Here is a 17,506-nt window from a genome sequence, read left to right as displayed (position 1 = left end):
CTGGATGGGTTTGAGTGTAGAGAAGTAGCAGCTGAAATGTGAATCCTTTCCAGGTTCCTCTTGATGACTTCAACTTTTCTTTTTGCTTGTTCAGGTTCCTTCTGATTACTCCATTGCAGAACTGTACCTATTTGGTCTTCTATTTGATTTGAATTGAATTGATTTTAATCCCATTCTGAATTCAATTGAACAATTAATAATAATAATAATAATAATAATAATAATAATAATAAAAAAACGTCATGGCTCAGGGTCAGGTGTCCGATCAAAGTGTGGTTTGTTGCATCACAGCGGGAGTTATAAAGCGGCAGTTCTAGTTTTGTCTCATTCATTACATAACACACCAGTGTTCAAACGCCACACAAAATACACCACACAAAACTACACAACACACCACACAATACACCACACAAAACAAGTGTTGGCAAGGGTCTGCAATCTCTGATTGCTCTTTTTGTTGTTCTTCTTGCTTTACTTTTATACTCCATATCTTCAGGAATTAATTGGTTTTTTTTAGGCCATAGGTATTTCACATTTTACTTTATATTCATGACAAATTTACTGTCGCTGCTCCTTGCTGTATCATTCAAGTTTTCAATAGTCACAAAAGTGAAAAGGGCTGTTGCTTATGTAAGTAACTACAACAGCACTCAGGAGAGTGCATACCTCTGCCAGGCTGAACAGATCTGTATGTCACTAATAGGTGGATCTAGATCCGAACCTTTACCAAAATCTAATCAGCTTGTTATTGTCACCTACCAAACTCATCCACTAAGTTTTGTCATCATCCGTCCACAAATTTTTGAAATGTCATGCTATATATAATTTTTGGCCTTTTCTCTTCATGGTGAAGAATGATGTAAAAATTAAAAAAAAAACTCTCTTATCCAGCTCTTCACCAAAATCGAATGAATTTGTCCATGTCACACACCCAACCTGTCCACCTAGTTTCATCCGAATAGATCCATAACTTGAGATATCCTGCTCATAGACAGACGGACAGACAGGGGTGAAAACATAACCTCCGCTCACCTTCGGTGGCAGAGGTAATACATTCCTCTGCACACTTTATTGTGACTAGAATTAAATACAAGTCTCAAACTGTTTCTAAATGTCGCTGCATTGAATTATTTCTGCTCATCAGACTTGATATTTTAATTTTTGAGAAAGGGATTAAACATTTGTCGTTACATTCCCAACCTTTCCTTGTTTACAGGTGTTTCAGAAGATGATCTTTCCAAGGTTGCACAAAATAACCCTGCGGGCAGCCTACACCCCATAGAGAGGGATTGTGGAGTGGAGTACTACTTTGCCTCTGATGCTAGGTTAGACCGATGATGCACGTAGCCATTCATCGAGCTTGGAATGTGGTGAATTCCAAAATGTTATTGTAACTGCTTTTTTTTTTTTTAATCCAAGGAAAAGCTGCCTATCAATCTTAATAAGGAAGTTCATTCAGTTGCAAATGAGCATTTTGGAAAACACCAGCTTGAGTTGGCCTGTTTCGCATGCTGATCTGAACTAAACACTCATGATGCTGGGAACACAAGTTCAATTCACAAATATTATACTATATGTATTTGTCGAATGGCGCCTAATATCTCGTATTGGAATTAAGAAACTTACTCAGCAAGCCAAAAGAAGATAGGTAACATATATGGCAAGGAATATTAAATGTAATAGCAAGGCCTTTTAAATTAGATAATGGGACAAGAGCAGATTAAGACAGATGTCAGTCCACTGAGTAACAGCACAGGCTTATTACATCATTACTTCGCTTCAACATCTACCAAGAAGCATCAGGCGAGGTACTACGAGCCGAGAGAATCATCTCGGATGTGAGGAATGGCTTTTGTATAGGTATTCCAGGTAGGAGTAGAGAAATATAGAAACTAATAGGAAAGCTAAGATATGATAAATCTGCAGGACCAGACGATATCCAACCGAGAGTATTGAGGGGGGTGGCAGTGCAGATAAGCACGATGTCAACTGATATCATAAATATCTCGATGGAGTCGAGACAGGTGATCGAGGTAGCAAATATAACATGTAACACTGATTTAACAAAGGATCCAGAGATAAATTGGGGGAACTGTAGACGTGTGACGAACTTCTTGTTTCAGGGAAGATGTGAGAGGTGTTTTTCATTGATCAGATGGGGGGGGGGGGGAACCTTTCAATAAATTTAAACCAATTGAAGGCAGTTGGCACAGATTTACAAAAGGTCGTTCAAGTTTAACCAATTTTTAACCTCCACCATCGAAGATCGGAGGTTACTGTTTTCATCCTTTTCTCTTTGTTTGTTTTTGAAGAGTATTACGGAAAAACTCCTCGATGGATTTCGACGAAACTTGGTGGGGGGATTAGGTCTGGTCCAAGGATCAAGCCATTAGATTTTGGACTTGGTCCAAAATCCAATATGGCCGCTATGGCGGCCATTTTGAAAAATATTTGAATTTTTTTTTTTGCATTTCTACATGTTTTAAGTGATTTCCAACCCCCCCCCCCCAAAAAAAAAATTTAGAGAAAAATTTTTTTTTGCAATTTGTTTTTCAACAAAATTTCGATTTTTATTTTTTTTTGCATTTCTACATGTTTTAAGTGATTTCCAACAAAAAAAAACATGCCAAAATTAAAATTGCGGCTGATTTTGGAACTTCAGGTGGATATCCCCACGTAAAATCAATTTCTGTCTCAAGGAATCTAGTTATGACGAATGAATTGAGTATGTAAAAGTTAAAAGTAAAAGGGAAAGTTGCAAACTATAACTCCATGAGCACTGTTGACGTCAAATTGAATGAATAGGATATCAGGTTCACTTGAGTGACCTCGCAGTATTGGCGGCGGAGGTTTTGCACTCTACCGAGTGCTCCCCCTCGAGTTACAGTTCTGTGAAGACGTTTCTGCTTGGGTGAATGAGGGAAGTGCAGTAAAAATAGTACTGCATAGTATCGAGATTCTGGACTTTCAGAAAGCATTTGAGAAACTACCACCTACAAGATTGTTCGATATGGTTGGGGCTTGTGGAAGATCATGATGGAGTCACTAACTGGATTGGAAACTGGCTTGGTGATGGGAATAGAAGAGTTGCTGTGAGAGGGAGGATGTAAATGTTGGATTATCTCAGGGTTCAATACTCAGTGTTATTATTTCTTTGCTACATTAAGGATTTTGACAGTGGGGTAAAGGGTAGGAATTCCAAGTTTGCAGGACATACAAAGGTTCGATGTGTAAGTGAGATAGCAGTTGCGCACGAATGGGGGGGGGGGGGGAGGTGGGTATTAGATATTATTATTTAGGGTGATTAAACAAGTCATGGGTCAGACACCAGTGTGTAATTCTACCTGCATGTCATTATCTTTGAACCTTATTTTGCAAGGAAGATAGATTGTTGATTTGCCTTCGATTGCATTACAGACCAAAATATGAGCATTCAAAATGATACGGTGCAAGACTCCTGCTTCAACATAGCATTAACTAAACCTTGTTTGTACAAGAAAAGTGAATACGTACAGTCGTACAGTATACAATTCGTACCTTTATTTGCAGTGCTATCGTCGAGCATACAAGGCGTGTCATATTCGTTGAGGACGATGACGTCGCAGCTGTCACTGGTGGAAACCTCTCCCTGCATCGTGTGTGCCGTGGTCCTGGGCAGGACTGTCGGGCTATACAGACCCTTGAGATGGAACTGGAGCAGATTGTGAAGGGTATTTTGGCAATGAGTCTTACCATGAGTGTTTATTTATTTATTTTATTGTGCAAGATTTTTTTTTTTTTGGGGGGGGGGGGAAGTGAGGTGGGGGATTTATCGAGTCAAACTATTTCTGTGTGCTTTTGATTTGTCCATCATGTTTATAGAGTTCAAACCCTGACATTGCATGGTGTGGTAGTCAACTGATGGTCTTGTCTGTTCCAAGATCTGTTTTGTCTGTTTATCTTCATTCCATATGCTTTCTGTATACTTCTGTTATGTTTCCCAAAACTCGCCAATGCCCTAATACTTAGAAAGTACATCTACTTTTAATACATGGATCAAGGCTTCTTGATTAGCTTGGTGACAGAGGGAAAGGATACAATGAAGCAGAGAGGGGCAGGGGGGCAAGGGACACAGTAAAGATGGCAAAGGACAAATATATAAGCAGAAAAACAAGAAATGACATCGATTGACACACCATAAGGAAACAGAAAATGACAGGCAGGTAAAGAGGATGCAAACAGGTGGGACATCCGATATTATGGGACAGGTGTCCAACACGATCAGGCAGATAAGGAGCGTGCAGACAAATGACATCCAACATAAAAGTAAATGCAAACACAAAAAAATAACACCGTTGGACAAAGGGGGGAAATGAAATGGGAAGTGGAAAAAAAAATGGGTAGATGTGGAAACGACATGACATAGTGATTGGTGACCAACTTGAAAGACAAAAGGGAAGAGCAAGGTTAAGTGGACTCGGGGAGGTGATTCCATCGCCAGGAGAAAAAGAGGAGTCTGACGATGGGTATGGTAAAATGAAGATCTTAGGAAGTAAGTAGCTCTGAATAATTATTCGGTGATGTGCAACCCTGGTAGCAATGGCAGGACTGCTCCAAGTGTCCCTTGTAGATTAGTGCAGGAATTTGTAATTTGTTCAAAGTGCTGACAATGGCTCAGCGACTCTTCGGGAAGGACACAGTGGGATCTTTAACGTCCACCAACTACTGCTGACAGCTGGGACACCAGTTTATCGTCCATCCGAGGGATGGCACACACCTTGAGCCTCATCCTGCCTGTGAAAGCTTGGTTATCAATCTGTCAAAATCAAATTTCTTGGTTCAGGATTCCATGAATTAATTTATTTACTCGATTGGTCAAGGAGATGAGAGAAAACTGATTTTAAGAATGGTGTCACTGCAATTTGGAAATGGCAATGGAGTTTGTTATATGCCTGGTGTTGGTTTAATGGTTAGGGTGGTGGGCTTGGGATCGTAGGATCCTGAGTTCAAATCCAACTTGGCTGTTGAATTAATACCAGGTGGGGTTGACTCTGCCTGCCATCCTTCCGAGGTCGGCAAAATGAGTGCCAGCTTGCTGATATCCCATGTCGGAGTGGCGACCCGTCCAGGATTGTGTCCAATAGCCAACGAGACTGCTGGGGCAGCACCAACGCTCTGCACACAGTATGGTCCCAATGGATGGATGGATGTATGGAATGGAGTTTGTTGGTTATTGTTGAACTGTAACAAATCCTTTGCAGGTTCATACAGCTCTTACATGCAGAAAGAGATCTTTGAACAGCCAGAATCGGTGATGAACACTATGCGTGGCCGAATGAAGTTTGAAAGTAACATGGGTAAGCTTCAATTGCATGCATTGTACATAGTGACATCCTATCCTATCCTGCTTCGGCAGCACCAACTATATTAAATAAGGTGCGTGCGCGCGTGCGTGCATGTTTTTTTTTTTTTACATCTGGAAATAATAGAAAAAAATTAATAGAGCTGGGCCGATCACCACAAAATTTAGCATACGTGCTGGTAGTATCCAGGGTTAGGTCATCGACATATCCCACCCCTGCAAGAGGCGTGGGGGAGGGAGGGGGGGGACGATGACGACATAGTCATGGCACAAAATATATGTACACTATATCCCTCCTCATCCAGGAGCAGGTGTTTCCAGTTAGTTTAAACCACAATCGTTGAGAGACACTTGTGAGTACTGTGGGTTTGAATCTGTGGCAGACTAGTGTTTGGAAGTAAAAATGAGTGTCATAACCTCGCAGAAACTCCTGCCCTGTAATAAACGATTATCTGTAAAGAGAAATCACCTGGGCTAGGTGCAAATCGGAATGACTTTTTTTGTTCATTGCAACAATAATAACAATATTATATTACCGTCAGTCCCCGACATTCGTGGGGGATACTTTCCTGAAAAGTGCCGCAAATGTCGACTCCGTGAATGTCGGGGCATTGTCTCATTGCAAAAAAGGGGGATAAATTCCTGACAGTTTGCGATTCACAAGGGAAAATCAAAAATCTAATGAAAACCTGGGAATACACCCCCCAAATAGGCAAAGCACAGGGCCATGAATGGAGAAGGTCACATTTTATGAACTGCGAATACACGAGTTCCGCACACAGTAGAACCGTAAATGTCAGGATCCGACAATATTATGATCCTTTTCTTCATTTACTCCCCCCCCCCCACCCCTCCTTTCCTCACTACCTCCGCCAGCGAAGGTGGGCGTTATGTTTTCACTCCTGTTTGTCTGTCTGCCTGTCTGCACAGGATATCTCAAAACGTTGTGGACGGATTTGTATGAAGTTTGGTGGATAGGTTGGATGTGTGACACGGACAAAGTGATTAGATTTTGATGAAGATCCGAATTCGGATCCGATAATTTTTTTGTGATTGTTCACCATTGAGTGATAGAGCTAAAACTGATGCACAACACGATATATCGAAAAGTTATGGACGGATTCGAATGAAAATTAGTGGAAAGGTTGCGTGTGCGAGAAGGACGAATAAATTCAATTTTGGTGAAGACCCAAATCCAGATACGGATATGAGAAGTGAAATTTTTTTTTTTAAGTGATTCTTCATTCTTGAGATCATGGACCAAAAACCATATACAGCATATGATCCTTCAAAAAGTTGTGGACAAGATGTGACAAAACTAGGTGGACGAGTTGGTTATGTGACGATGACGATTTTTGTTCAGGTCCATCATCATTTTTGTTCAGGTCCACATCCGGCATATCTGAAGATAAACTGTTCAGCGCTCTCTTGCGTGCCATTCACTATGTAATATGTAGATGGCACCAAGTTGCTTCGTTTTCAAGTTTGTCAGGAAGGAGACAGCCTCTAAAATCATAAAATATGCATTACGTTGTCTCGGTTTGTCTGCCATGTTTAAAAATAAAAAGTATATTATCATGATGCTTTAATGGTGACAAAATGTCACATTTTCATGCTCAGTGATGCTGGGAGGCCTGAAAGACCATGTGAAGGTCATCAAACGATGTCGTCGGCTCATCCTCATTGGCTGTGGCACAAGCTACCATGCTGCTATTGCGGTGAGCATAGTTGTTTACTCCATGCCGTAATAACCATGACGTTTCAATGGTTTGTGGAGCGTAGTTACTTCAATGAAGAACGATTTTATTTTATTTTTTGTCAGTTAACAGCTGGATTGCATGCACCCACTTAAACAGTGCTCTTATGGGATTAATTATTGATAAACAAGGTGAACATCCTACTTTCTATAACGGAAGGGAAAGTAATATATGGTGGATTTTTTTTTTTTTTTTTTTTGGTGGAGGATGGTCAGAGATTTAAGCTCTTCACCTAATTTTGAGATTATTACTTTCTAACAAAGCCACAACTGAGAGCACTTTCCATAGCATCAGTATTTGCATCACACACCCTGGCATGCCACAGCATTGCGGTGCAAGCGCGGTATGAGATCCATCCTTTAACACAACGATGTCCACTGCATGAAGGAATCTTCAGAATGAAGACTTGGATCCAAAATCGCTTGACCACTGGATAAATTGCATTAAAGGCCATGTTAATTACATGGAATAAAGTGACATGAATTAACTTTGCCAATATGACAGTGTGTCTGGAGGTGTGGTGACATCACTTTTGGATTGGCCGCCATATATTCCATATATAAACAGTGTTATTTGATGGTATTAAAAATACAATATTTTTCCGATCAAGTAATGGGGCAGTAAGGAAATGCAAGGTATGCTTGCTGATTCATTCACAACCATAGGCAAAGATTAGACTGTTACCTGTACTTTGTCCCAAATATATCCATCCATTGGGATCATACACTGTGCAGAGCGTTGGTGCTGCCGAAATAGTCTCCTTGGCTATTGGGCACAATCCTGGATGGGTTACCACTCCGACACAGGATACCAGCAAGTTGGAACTCATTTTGCCGACCTCAGAAGGATGATACGCTGAGTCAACCCCACCTGGTGTTAATTCAACAGTCGAGGGGGATTTGAACTCAGGATTCTAGGATCCCAAGCCCACCACCCTAACCATTAAGCCAACACCAGGCATACCAAATATATAACGGGTGTGATATTCCATCGTTCCCCAATTGAAGGTGGTTCTGGCCCGATGTGTCAATACTTTTAGTTTCCTACCCGATTCTCAACACTGGAAAGACATATTTTCTTCGAAATTCTTCAGGATATTATCCACGGTTGACCCAGGAATGCCAAAATGGGACACAAATATTGTGAACATCTGGCACCCAATAACCATGCAATTTCATGCTGAAAGTGAGACCCCTCTTTACCTTGTATTATCTTTATTAGAATCAATCAATAAATCAATTTCTTGATGATGCTTTTTAATTCATAAGAAAAACCTCAAAGCACTTTACAAATAAGGAAAGTAATGCTAAGAAAAAGGAAAGGTATCATGATGTGAGTTTAGGCGGGATTATAAATTTTCATTGATGAGGTCACATGAAAGTTGAAATATTAGTCAGTCAGAGATTACAAGCTCAGTTAAACTGCTGCTGCACATCTACATGAAGCACACCCTACTTTGCAATGAGGAAAATATGCACATACAGGTTGGAATGGAAGGTGTTCAACTTTAGGGTTTGTCATCTTAATATTTACAGGAACATAGTATATGTTGGTTTCTTTCCAACAAAGTATATGTTACTGTCACTTCATGCCCCATACAGGGTGTTCCAGTTGAAATGCTGATATTATACATTTAAATAATTACTGACACAAAAGTAAAATTGGTGACAATACAGAGGTTTTGTTTTGTTTCAGGAATGGTGTGAATGTGTGGAGGAGGGTGGAGGGAGTAACGGCAGACAGAAAGATATCAAGGAAATTGAAAGAAAAAGTTTTGCTTCTTGTGTGATGCCGACCTTCCTCTACAGTTTCAAAATGGTGGCACTAACAGAGAGACAACAACAGAAGTTGTAGGCCTGTGACAACAACTGGGTCAGGAGGATTGCGAGAGTGAAAAGGGTTGATAAATAGGAGAATGGATGAACTGAGGGAGGGATTGGTGTGCAGATGAGCTTGGCAGGAGATTGGTAAAAAGCGGGCTGGAAACTTGGTGTGGATGGAGGAAGAGAGAATGGCAAAGAGAGAAGATAGGTTGAGGGAGCAAGGAAGGAGGAAAAGAGGTTAAACTGTGGTTTATATGGAAAGATTGTGTGAGGAGTTAAATCAATGAGGTATGGATGGTTAGAGAGTGGTGAGAGATGGTTTAGGACAGGGGGAAGTGGAGGATGATAGTGGACAAGGGAGGACAGAAGTTTGGTACCATTGGACCTCACCCGTTATAAAGTGAAGAGAAGGAAGAGATGAAGAAAAATAAGGATTTGTTCAATATTCTTTAGTTTATTTTTTTAAACGAGCATATACCACGTGTTGCTTCGCTGAGGAGAAAAAAAATGGGGTGGGGCAGGGGAAGACAGTGTGAGGTGAGAGGAAGGGAAAGCAGATGTTGATCACAATTCATACCGTCCCATCAAAATGATTCTGCAGAGAATAACAGTAAAGATGGAAACAAAATAATGTCTGAAATCCATTTTCTTACAGTCATACTATAAACACGGCCCAGAGGCGAACACCGCCCGGAGGCGGCTGGAGGCAGACAGACAGAAGGGGAGAGTGATAGAGGTGTGGGAGGAGGATGCTGCACTGTATTGGGAGGGGAGAGAGAGCAGTGTTTCACAAGGTGGGGTGTCGCAATATTTTGGTGGGGCATGAGGATTCAGAATTAATGAATCAATATATGATCGCTTTCATAGCTTTGCACTTTCAAATTTTCAAAAGTTTGAAGCTGTGACTGATGCCTCATAGCGTCATAACTAAAAACTGCTTCACACTGCCCTTGTTAGCCAATCCGCCGGTAAGGCGTGCCCTTGATCACTTCAACGCTGTTACGTCACTATGACTCGCTTTTCGTCAAGGGGAATTCCTTATATGTAGTATATACTGTAGTGTCTCCGATCATGGTGGGGCGTACGATTTTTTTGAAAATCACAGTGGGGCTTGGGACAAAAAAGGTTGAGAAACACTGGGATAGAGTAAGGATGGGACAAAGAGAGAGGGGGGTAGGGGAGTGAGCAGAGAGAGCATGTTATGCTTTATGAACACACACACACACACACACACACACACACACACACACACACACACACACACACACACACACACACACACACACACACACACACACACACACACACACGCTTGGCCGATATGAGCAGGTTTGAATCTGCGTGATTACCAACTACAGTGTGCACTGTATACAACCCGAAAACCTTGAGCAGCTTTCACTGAAAAACAACGTTGCATTTATATAGACTTTCAGGGACATGTTCACAAACATTAATCTACATAATCATCTGTGTGTAACGCATGGAAAAAAAAACTTTGGCTCATTAATTTAGAAAGCATGTTGATATGGCAAATGGCTTGGGAATCGGGTCTTATTTCACAACCACGTGTCTCGTGTCTCGGGCACGAGACACTCGCTCGGGATGACGGGGCACGAGACACTCGCTCGGGATGACGGGGCACGAGACACTCGCTCGGGATGACGGGGCACGAGACACTCGCTCGGGATGACGGGGCACGAGACACTCGCTCGGGATGACGGGGCACGAGACACTCGCTCGGGATGACGGGGCACGAGCCACTCGCTCGGGATGACGGGGCACGAGACACTCGCTCGGGATGACGGGGCACGAGACACTCGCTCGGGATGACGGGGCACGAGACACTCGCTCGGGATGACGGGGCACGAGACACTCGCTCGGGATGACGGGGCACGAGACACTCGCTCGGGATGACGGGGCACGAGCCACTCGCTCGGGATGACGGGGCACGAGACACTCGCTCGGGATGACGGGGCACGAGACACTCGCTCGGGATGACGGGGCACGAGACACTCGCTCGGGATGACGGGGCACGAGACACTCGCTCGGGATGACGGGGCACGAGACACTCGCTCGGGATGACGGGGCACGAGCCACTCGCTCGGGATGACGGGGCACGAGCCACTCGCTCGGGATGACGGGGCACGAGCCACTCGCTCGGGATGACGGGGCACGAGCCACTCGCTCGGGATGACGGGGCACGAGCCACTCGCTCGGGATGACGGGGCACGAGCCACTCGCTCGGGATGACGGGGCACGAGCCACTCGCTCGGGATGACGGGGCACGAGCCACTCGCTCGGGATGACGGGGCACGAGCCACTCGCTCGGGATGACGGGGCACGAGCCACTCGCTCGGGATGACGGGGCACGAGCCACTCGCTCGGGATGACGGGGCACGAGCCACTCGCTCGGGATGACGGGGCACGAGCCACTCGCTCGGGATGACGGGGCACGAGCCACTCGCTCGGGATGACGGGGCACGAGCCACTCGCTCGGGATGACGGGGCACGAGCCACTCGCTCGGGATGACGGGGCACGAGCCACTCGCTCGGGATGACGGGGCACGAGCCACTCGCTCGGGATGACGGGGCACGAGCCACTCGCTCGGGATGACGGGGCACGAGCCACTCGCTCGGGATGACGGGGCACGAGCCACTCGCTCGGGATGACGGGGCACGAGCCACTCGCTCGGGATGACGGGGCACGAGCCACTCGCTCGGGATGACGGGGCACGAGCCACTCGCTCGGGATGACGGGGCACGAGCCACTCGCTCGGGATGACGGGGCACGAGCCACTCGCTCGGGATGACGGGGCACGAGCCACTCGCTCGGGATGACGGGGCACGAGCCACTCGCTCGGGATGACGGGGCACGAGCCACTCGCTCGGGATGACGGGGCACGAGACACTCGCTCGGGATGACGGGGCACGAGACACTCGCTCGGGATGACGGGGCACGAGACACTCGCTCGGGATGACGGGGCACGAGACACTCGCTCGGGATGACGGGGCACGAGACACTCGCTCGGGATGACGGGGCACGAGACACTCGCTCGGGATGACGGGGCACGAGACACTCGCTCGGGATGACGGGGCACGAGACACTCGCTCGGGATGACGGGGCACGAGACACTCGCTCGGGATGACGGGGCACGAGACACTCGCTCGGGATGACGGGGCACGAGACACTCGCTCGGGATGACGGGGCACGAGACACTCGCTCGGGATGACGGGGCACGAGACACTCGCTCGGGATGACGGGGCACGAGACACTCGCTCGGGATGACGGGGCACGAGACACTCGCTCGGGATGACGGGGCACGAGACACTCGCTCGGGATGACGGGGCACGAGACACTCGCTCGGGATGACGGGGCACGAGACACTCGCTCGGGATGACGGGGCACGAGACACTCGCTCGGGATGACGGGGCACGAGACACTCGCTCGGGATGACGGGGCACGAGACACTCGCTCGGGATGACGGGGCACGAGACACTCGCTCGGGATGACGGGGCACGAGACACTCGCTCGGGATGACGGGGCACGAGACACTCGCTCGGGATGACGGGGCACGAGCCACTCGCTCGGGATGACGGGGCACGAGCCACTCGCTCGGGATGACGGGGCACGAGCCACTCGCTCGGGATGACGGGGCACGAGCCACTCGCTCGGGATGACGGGGCACGAGCCACTCGCTCGGGATGACGGGGCACGAGCCACTCGCTCGGGATGACGGGGCACGAGCCACTCGCTCGGGATGACGGGGCACGAGCCACTCGCTCGGGATGACGGGGCACGAGCCACTCGCTCGGGATGACGGGGCACGAGCCACTCGCTCGGGATGACGGGGCACGAGCCACTCGCTCGGGATGACGGGGCACGAGCCACTCGCTCGGGATGACGGGGCACGAGCCACTCGCTCGGGATGACGGGGCACGAGCCACTCGCTCGGGATGACGGGGCACGAGCCACTCGCTCGGGATGACGGGGCACGAGCCACTCGCTCGGGATGACGGGGCACGAGCCACTCGCTCGGGATGACGGGGCACGAGCCACTCGCTCGGGATGACGGGGCACGAGCCACTCGCTCGGGATGACGGGGCACGAGCCACTCGCTCGGGATGACGGGGCACGAGCCACTCGCTCGGGATGACGGGGCACGAGCCACTCGCTCGGGATGACGGGGCACGAGCCACTCGCTCGGGATGACGGGGCACGAGCCACTCGCTCGGGATGACGGGGCACGAGCCACTCTCTCTGAATTACGTAGCATAGTACTGCCATCAACTGGAGGGCACTCGGCAGGTGGCTTAAGCACTCAATCAAGCACTTCAATTAAATTGTTGATAATGAACAGCTGGCCAGGCTGTGGCTGCATACCATATAAGATCACTTTAACTTTAAAGCTGGTCTTCACCGCACATGCAGAAGTTGATGAAATAAATGAATTTGTTCAAATAATGACTTTATCCGCAAAAGAGTTGATGCCTAATGTAGAACAACCTTGGAGACGTGGCAAAGCTTAATCACCCATGAAATAAACATTGCAGATAATCCGCCATGTTGCCTGCTCATCTGTGCATGTCACATGGTACATAGTTCATTGTCCGCACAAACGTTATAACTTTTTATTTTTTTAACGTCAGTTTTTTTTCTTTTTTATATATATATTTTTAGTAGCTTCGCTTTGATTCCCTGCAGACTACCTTACGAAACCTCTGAAAATATGGACACAGATTTGGCAGACACTATGGATAAGCAGTCCCTCTGGGGGACAGGGCGCAATGTCTTGCATTAAATCATATAGCTCAATGAAACTGGTTAATTTTGGCACGTTCCTACATTTTTGTTCTCTCATTATAATTCCCCAAACAGTCGAAAAAGTTAAGTTCAATGCTTTGGAAATTGCACATTTTTGTTTGTAAGTATGGAGAAGGAGGGTACATCGTCTTGCTTGCTTAAAGCAAATAGGTATATTGTCTTAGTTATAAGACTCGTTATTTCTTTAAATTATCAGATTTCACAACAGATTTTTTACACTTATTTAATCCGGATTATATCCGATCCTGAAAACCGAAATGATATTTTGATGATGTACTTTAATTTGACTGTGAGAGTAGATCGTGGAAAATCATATCATATAATGCATGAAATTGCTCCAACCTCCGAATATGAAAACTATAGAACTTACAAAAGTGATGTATTCAGCGATTTGTAGCTATGGTGAACAGGCATTTGATATTATGAGTGAGGAAAGTGGGAAAAAAAAAAACTTTATCTTAAATAAATTGTTGCGGCCTGTTCCAAATCAAGGCATGGTTGAGCAGGTCAAAAAACATGGCGGCTTCAGACCTCAGTGAAGTTACCCAGGAAATGCCTTAAGACTCCAAAGAGTGATGTGGCTGACGACGCACCTGATGAAGGATATAATTCAATAAGGCCGTTAATTATCTTCAAAAGGGGTGTTTTAATTAACCCAAACACCCAATTTCCACTCTTGCATTTCTTTGGAGTTCTCTTGGTATGCATGCAAAGTTTCAGGCTGCCAGGTTTCGTGGTTTTGGAGTTATGGAGCACACACACACACACACACACACACACACACACACACACACACACACACACACACACACACACACACACACACACACACACACACACACACACACACACACACACACACTGCAATGATTAGTTTGGGGGACTGTCGATCACCATAACTGTGCATATCGTGCCTGTTTTAATTGGTGTGCACAGTTGGACATTGGTGGTGTTTGGTTAATCCATATGCATTACCTATGTTCTCAAATTGCTGACCAGGGATCTGAGATGGAGACTTGATTCCTTTGGTTCCAGGTCTCTTCGAAGAATTCTTGGCTATCGCCGATTAGACTTTGTGTCCAATGAGCAGTTGCTGAGAGAGACTCAAATGAGATTTGTTTCCTGTATAGTCCGTGTGCATCAGCTGCGGCTGTATGGACATGTGGCTCGTTTTCCTGATGCTGATGCTGCTCACCAGATTCTCTCAGCGAGGGAGTCTCGTGAGTGGAGGAGGCCAATGGCCCGACCACGTGCCTTGTGGTTACAGCAGGTTGACCAGCATCTCAAGGAGATGGGGATGGGCCAGGCATCTGCCTGGGGGATGGCCAGACGAAGGCCCCTGGAGTACCGGCAGAAAGTGGACGTCGCGATGTGCTGCTCTGGCACATGCTTCCATCCCTGACCTGACCAAAATACTGAAAAAAAAATCACACCCGTGTCCAATGGAAGTGGTTCAGTTTGTCATTTTTAATATGAGATAGGCACATCTGAGAAACAAACAAAACCCTTTAGAATTACCCTTTAGAACACTCTTGAAGTACACATTAGAACCTTTTAGAATTAGCCTTTAGAATCCTTTATAACCCTTTAGAATGAAACACGGTGGGTTAGAACGGTCTTCTTCTTTTTTGAGAATGGATGGATGGATGGAAGAACATAGCCCAATATTGAAGTGGCTTCACTGCTCAAAAAACATCCTAATGGATGGATTTCCCTGAACCTCCCCTATTGTAACTGTACTGCCATGAGTGACTGTCGCATTGAATCACTGAAGTTTGTTTTTCTGTAGCACAGCCAGTCTGTGGTCTGCCTTGTTAGCATTGAAACATGCCATTTGTGGATAAAAATTGGAACATCAAAAAACTTGAAGACTTTCCTCGGTATCACCGTATGTTTTATGCATGTCATCAATAGTTCGTTCATGATAAATGTGTAAAATCATGGCATTTAATCCAGAACGTCTCGTGGTATCATAAACCATGATCTATATATCAATCGTGTGTACATGTAACCAAAGTCGTGTAAGCTTCATCTATCAGGGTAATATGTTAAGGTATACCATATGCCTTCACCTAAACATGGAACGTGAAGTGAACTGTTGGAGTAGCCCACAGTTTTCGAGAAATATCGATGAAAGGGGGGGGGGAGGGGAAGAAAGATGGTTGGAGAAAGGAGGCGCTGGGTGGAAGGGGGTCGGGGTGAATATTTTAGAAACTGGGGAACTCATGAAACCAGAATGAAGATCTCATAAAGGTAAAAGTAAACGGTCATGCATATTTCTGAATTTTTTGTGCAATGAGTCATCGTCATCATCATCGTCTTCTTTAATGGCTACAATTATTACCACGTTCTTGTGGGATTGGCCAGGGGAAGTCTTTGGCCTAAGTCTTTCATGAACCGGCTGGCTTGGCCTGACATCCACCAAGCTGTTCAGGCAGGATTTGGAATTGGGCCATGGTGCCGGCGATGGCTCACCAACTGTTCGAATGATACCTTGTGATCTTTAACCTCGAGCAACTAATGCTGGCAGACGGGATTTAACATCCATCCGAGGGACGGCACACGCATTGAAGAATTAGCCTGCTTGTGAAACCCCAGAATGACAGTTTATAGCTGGGCCAAGATTTGAAACCAGACTATGCAGCTTAGAGGCGAGTGTGCACACTTTGAGGCCATCCTTCCAGCCCAATTCTTGCATAAGTATCACTAAAGAACACCGTAACCTCAAATGCATGTTGTACAAGGTTTCCTCGCATTTTTGGGTTATTCTCTATATTAATTGCTACACAATTACTGAGTGGAATTGGGTAAATTGTGGGGATGGGGATGGGGATGGGGAGAGAGGGTTGGGGGTGGTGAGTGGATGAAATGTGGGATTGAAGAATTGCAAAAAATGAGTGGTTTATTTCATTGTTAAGCAGTAACTTCTATCAGATCATAATCATTTGGTGTATGATGATGCTGTAACTGTGGAGAGCAGACCAGACAAGTGCTCGAAGAGCTAACTGAGCTGCCTGTGATGGTGGAACTTGCAAGTGACTTCTTGGACCGTCACACTCCTGTCTTCCGTGATGACGTTTGCTTTTTCATCAGCCAGTCTGGTACATCTTCATTTACTTTTTATGAATGATTACAATTTTTATAATGGAAAAGCTACAAAAAAATGTCATAATACTAGGGCAATATGCAATAACATATTGTGGAAACCCAATAATTTGAAGCCCCAGTAATGCATGCACGGCAGAGTGATTTACAAGTGAAATGCTGCAGAAAATGGTCGCAGTACGAGTCGTAAAATCAGACAGCATATATTAATGTGACATTTCTTGAGGTTTTCGTCATGCTGTATTTTAGTGTTTTATCATCTGCTGCAATACTTTGTGGAAATGTGGAATGACTTCCAAAAAACTGACAACTAAGGATATAATTTTCTTCCATTTGCACAATATTGCCCAAATTAGGTTGTATTGTGCTGAAGCAGGTGATAACTGAAACCGATGCATGCCCTTTATAAGGTCATGCATACTGTTAACAGGCGTACCTGCCTCTTCTTTCAAACCTTAATTTAACTGAACACACTACTATTATGGCCTACTGATATTATGGCCCACATACCCGTATCTTCCATGCACCCTATTATGTCGCATACATTGCCATTATCCACAGCTATATTGATTATTGATTAATTATGAGGATATTAACTACTTTTGTGCACATTAAGGCTAAATTGCATCAATGAAGATTAATATGAAAATATATTGAA

The 17,506-nt window shown here is 45.5% G+C and overlaps 1 protein-coding gene across 1 annotated transcript in view; it reads left to right on the top strand.

Annotated features, from left to right (window-relative positions):
* The window catches only part of LOC147018720 (glutamine--fructose-6-phosphate aminotransferase [isomerizing] 2-like), a 70,219-nt gene that overhangs the window by 28,818 nt on the left and 23,895 nt on the right, over positions 1-17,506 (top strand). The window contains exons 9-13 of the mRNA XM_085898722.1: positions 1,217-1,325; positions 3,550-3,710; positions 5,241-5,336; positions 6,962-7,059; positions 16,724-16,844. Of these exons, the coding sequence (XP_085754848.1) occupies positions 1,217-1,325; positions 3,550-3,710; positions 5,241-5,336; positions 6,962-7,059; positions 16,724-16,844 (585 nt within the window). The remainder of the gene's footprint in view (positions 1-1,216; positions 1,326-3,549; positions 3,711-5,240; positions 5,337-6,961; positions 7,060-16,723; positions 16,845-17,506) is intronic.

This window comes from Eptatretus burgeri, chromosome 10, assembly GCF_056783735.1.
Source record: "Eptatretus burgeri isolate ZD-2024b chromosome 10, Ebu_testis_v1, whole genome shotgun sequence".
NCBI classification, from domain to species: Eukaryota; Metazoa; Chordata; class Myxini; order Myxiniformes; family Myxinidae; genus Eptatretus; species Eptatretus burgeri.
This window is presented reverse-complemented; position numbering and strand designations above follow the sequence as displayed.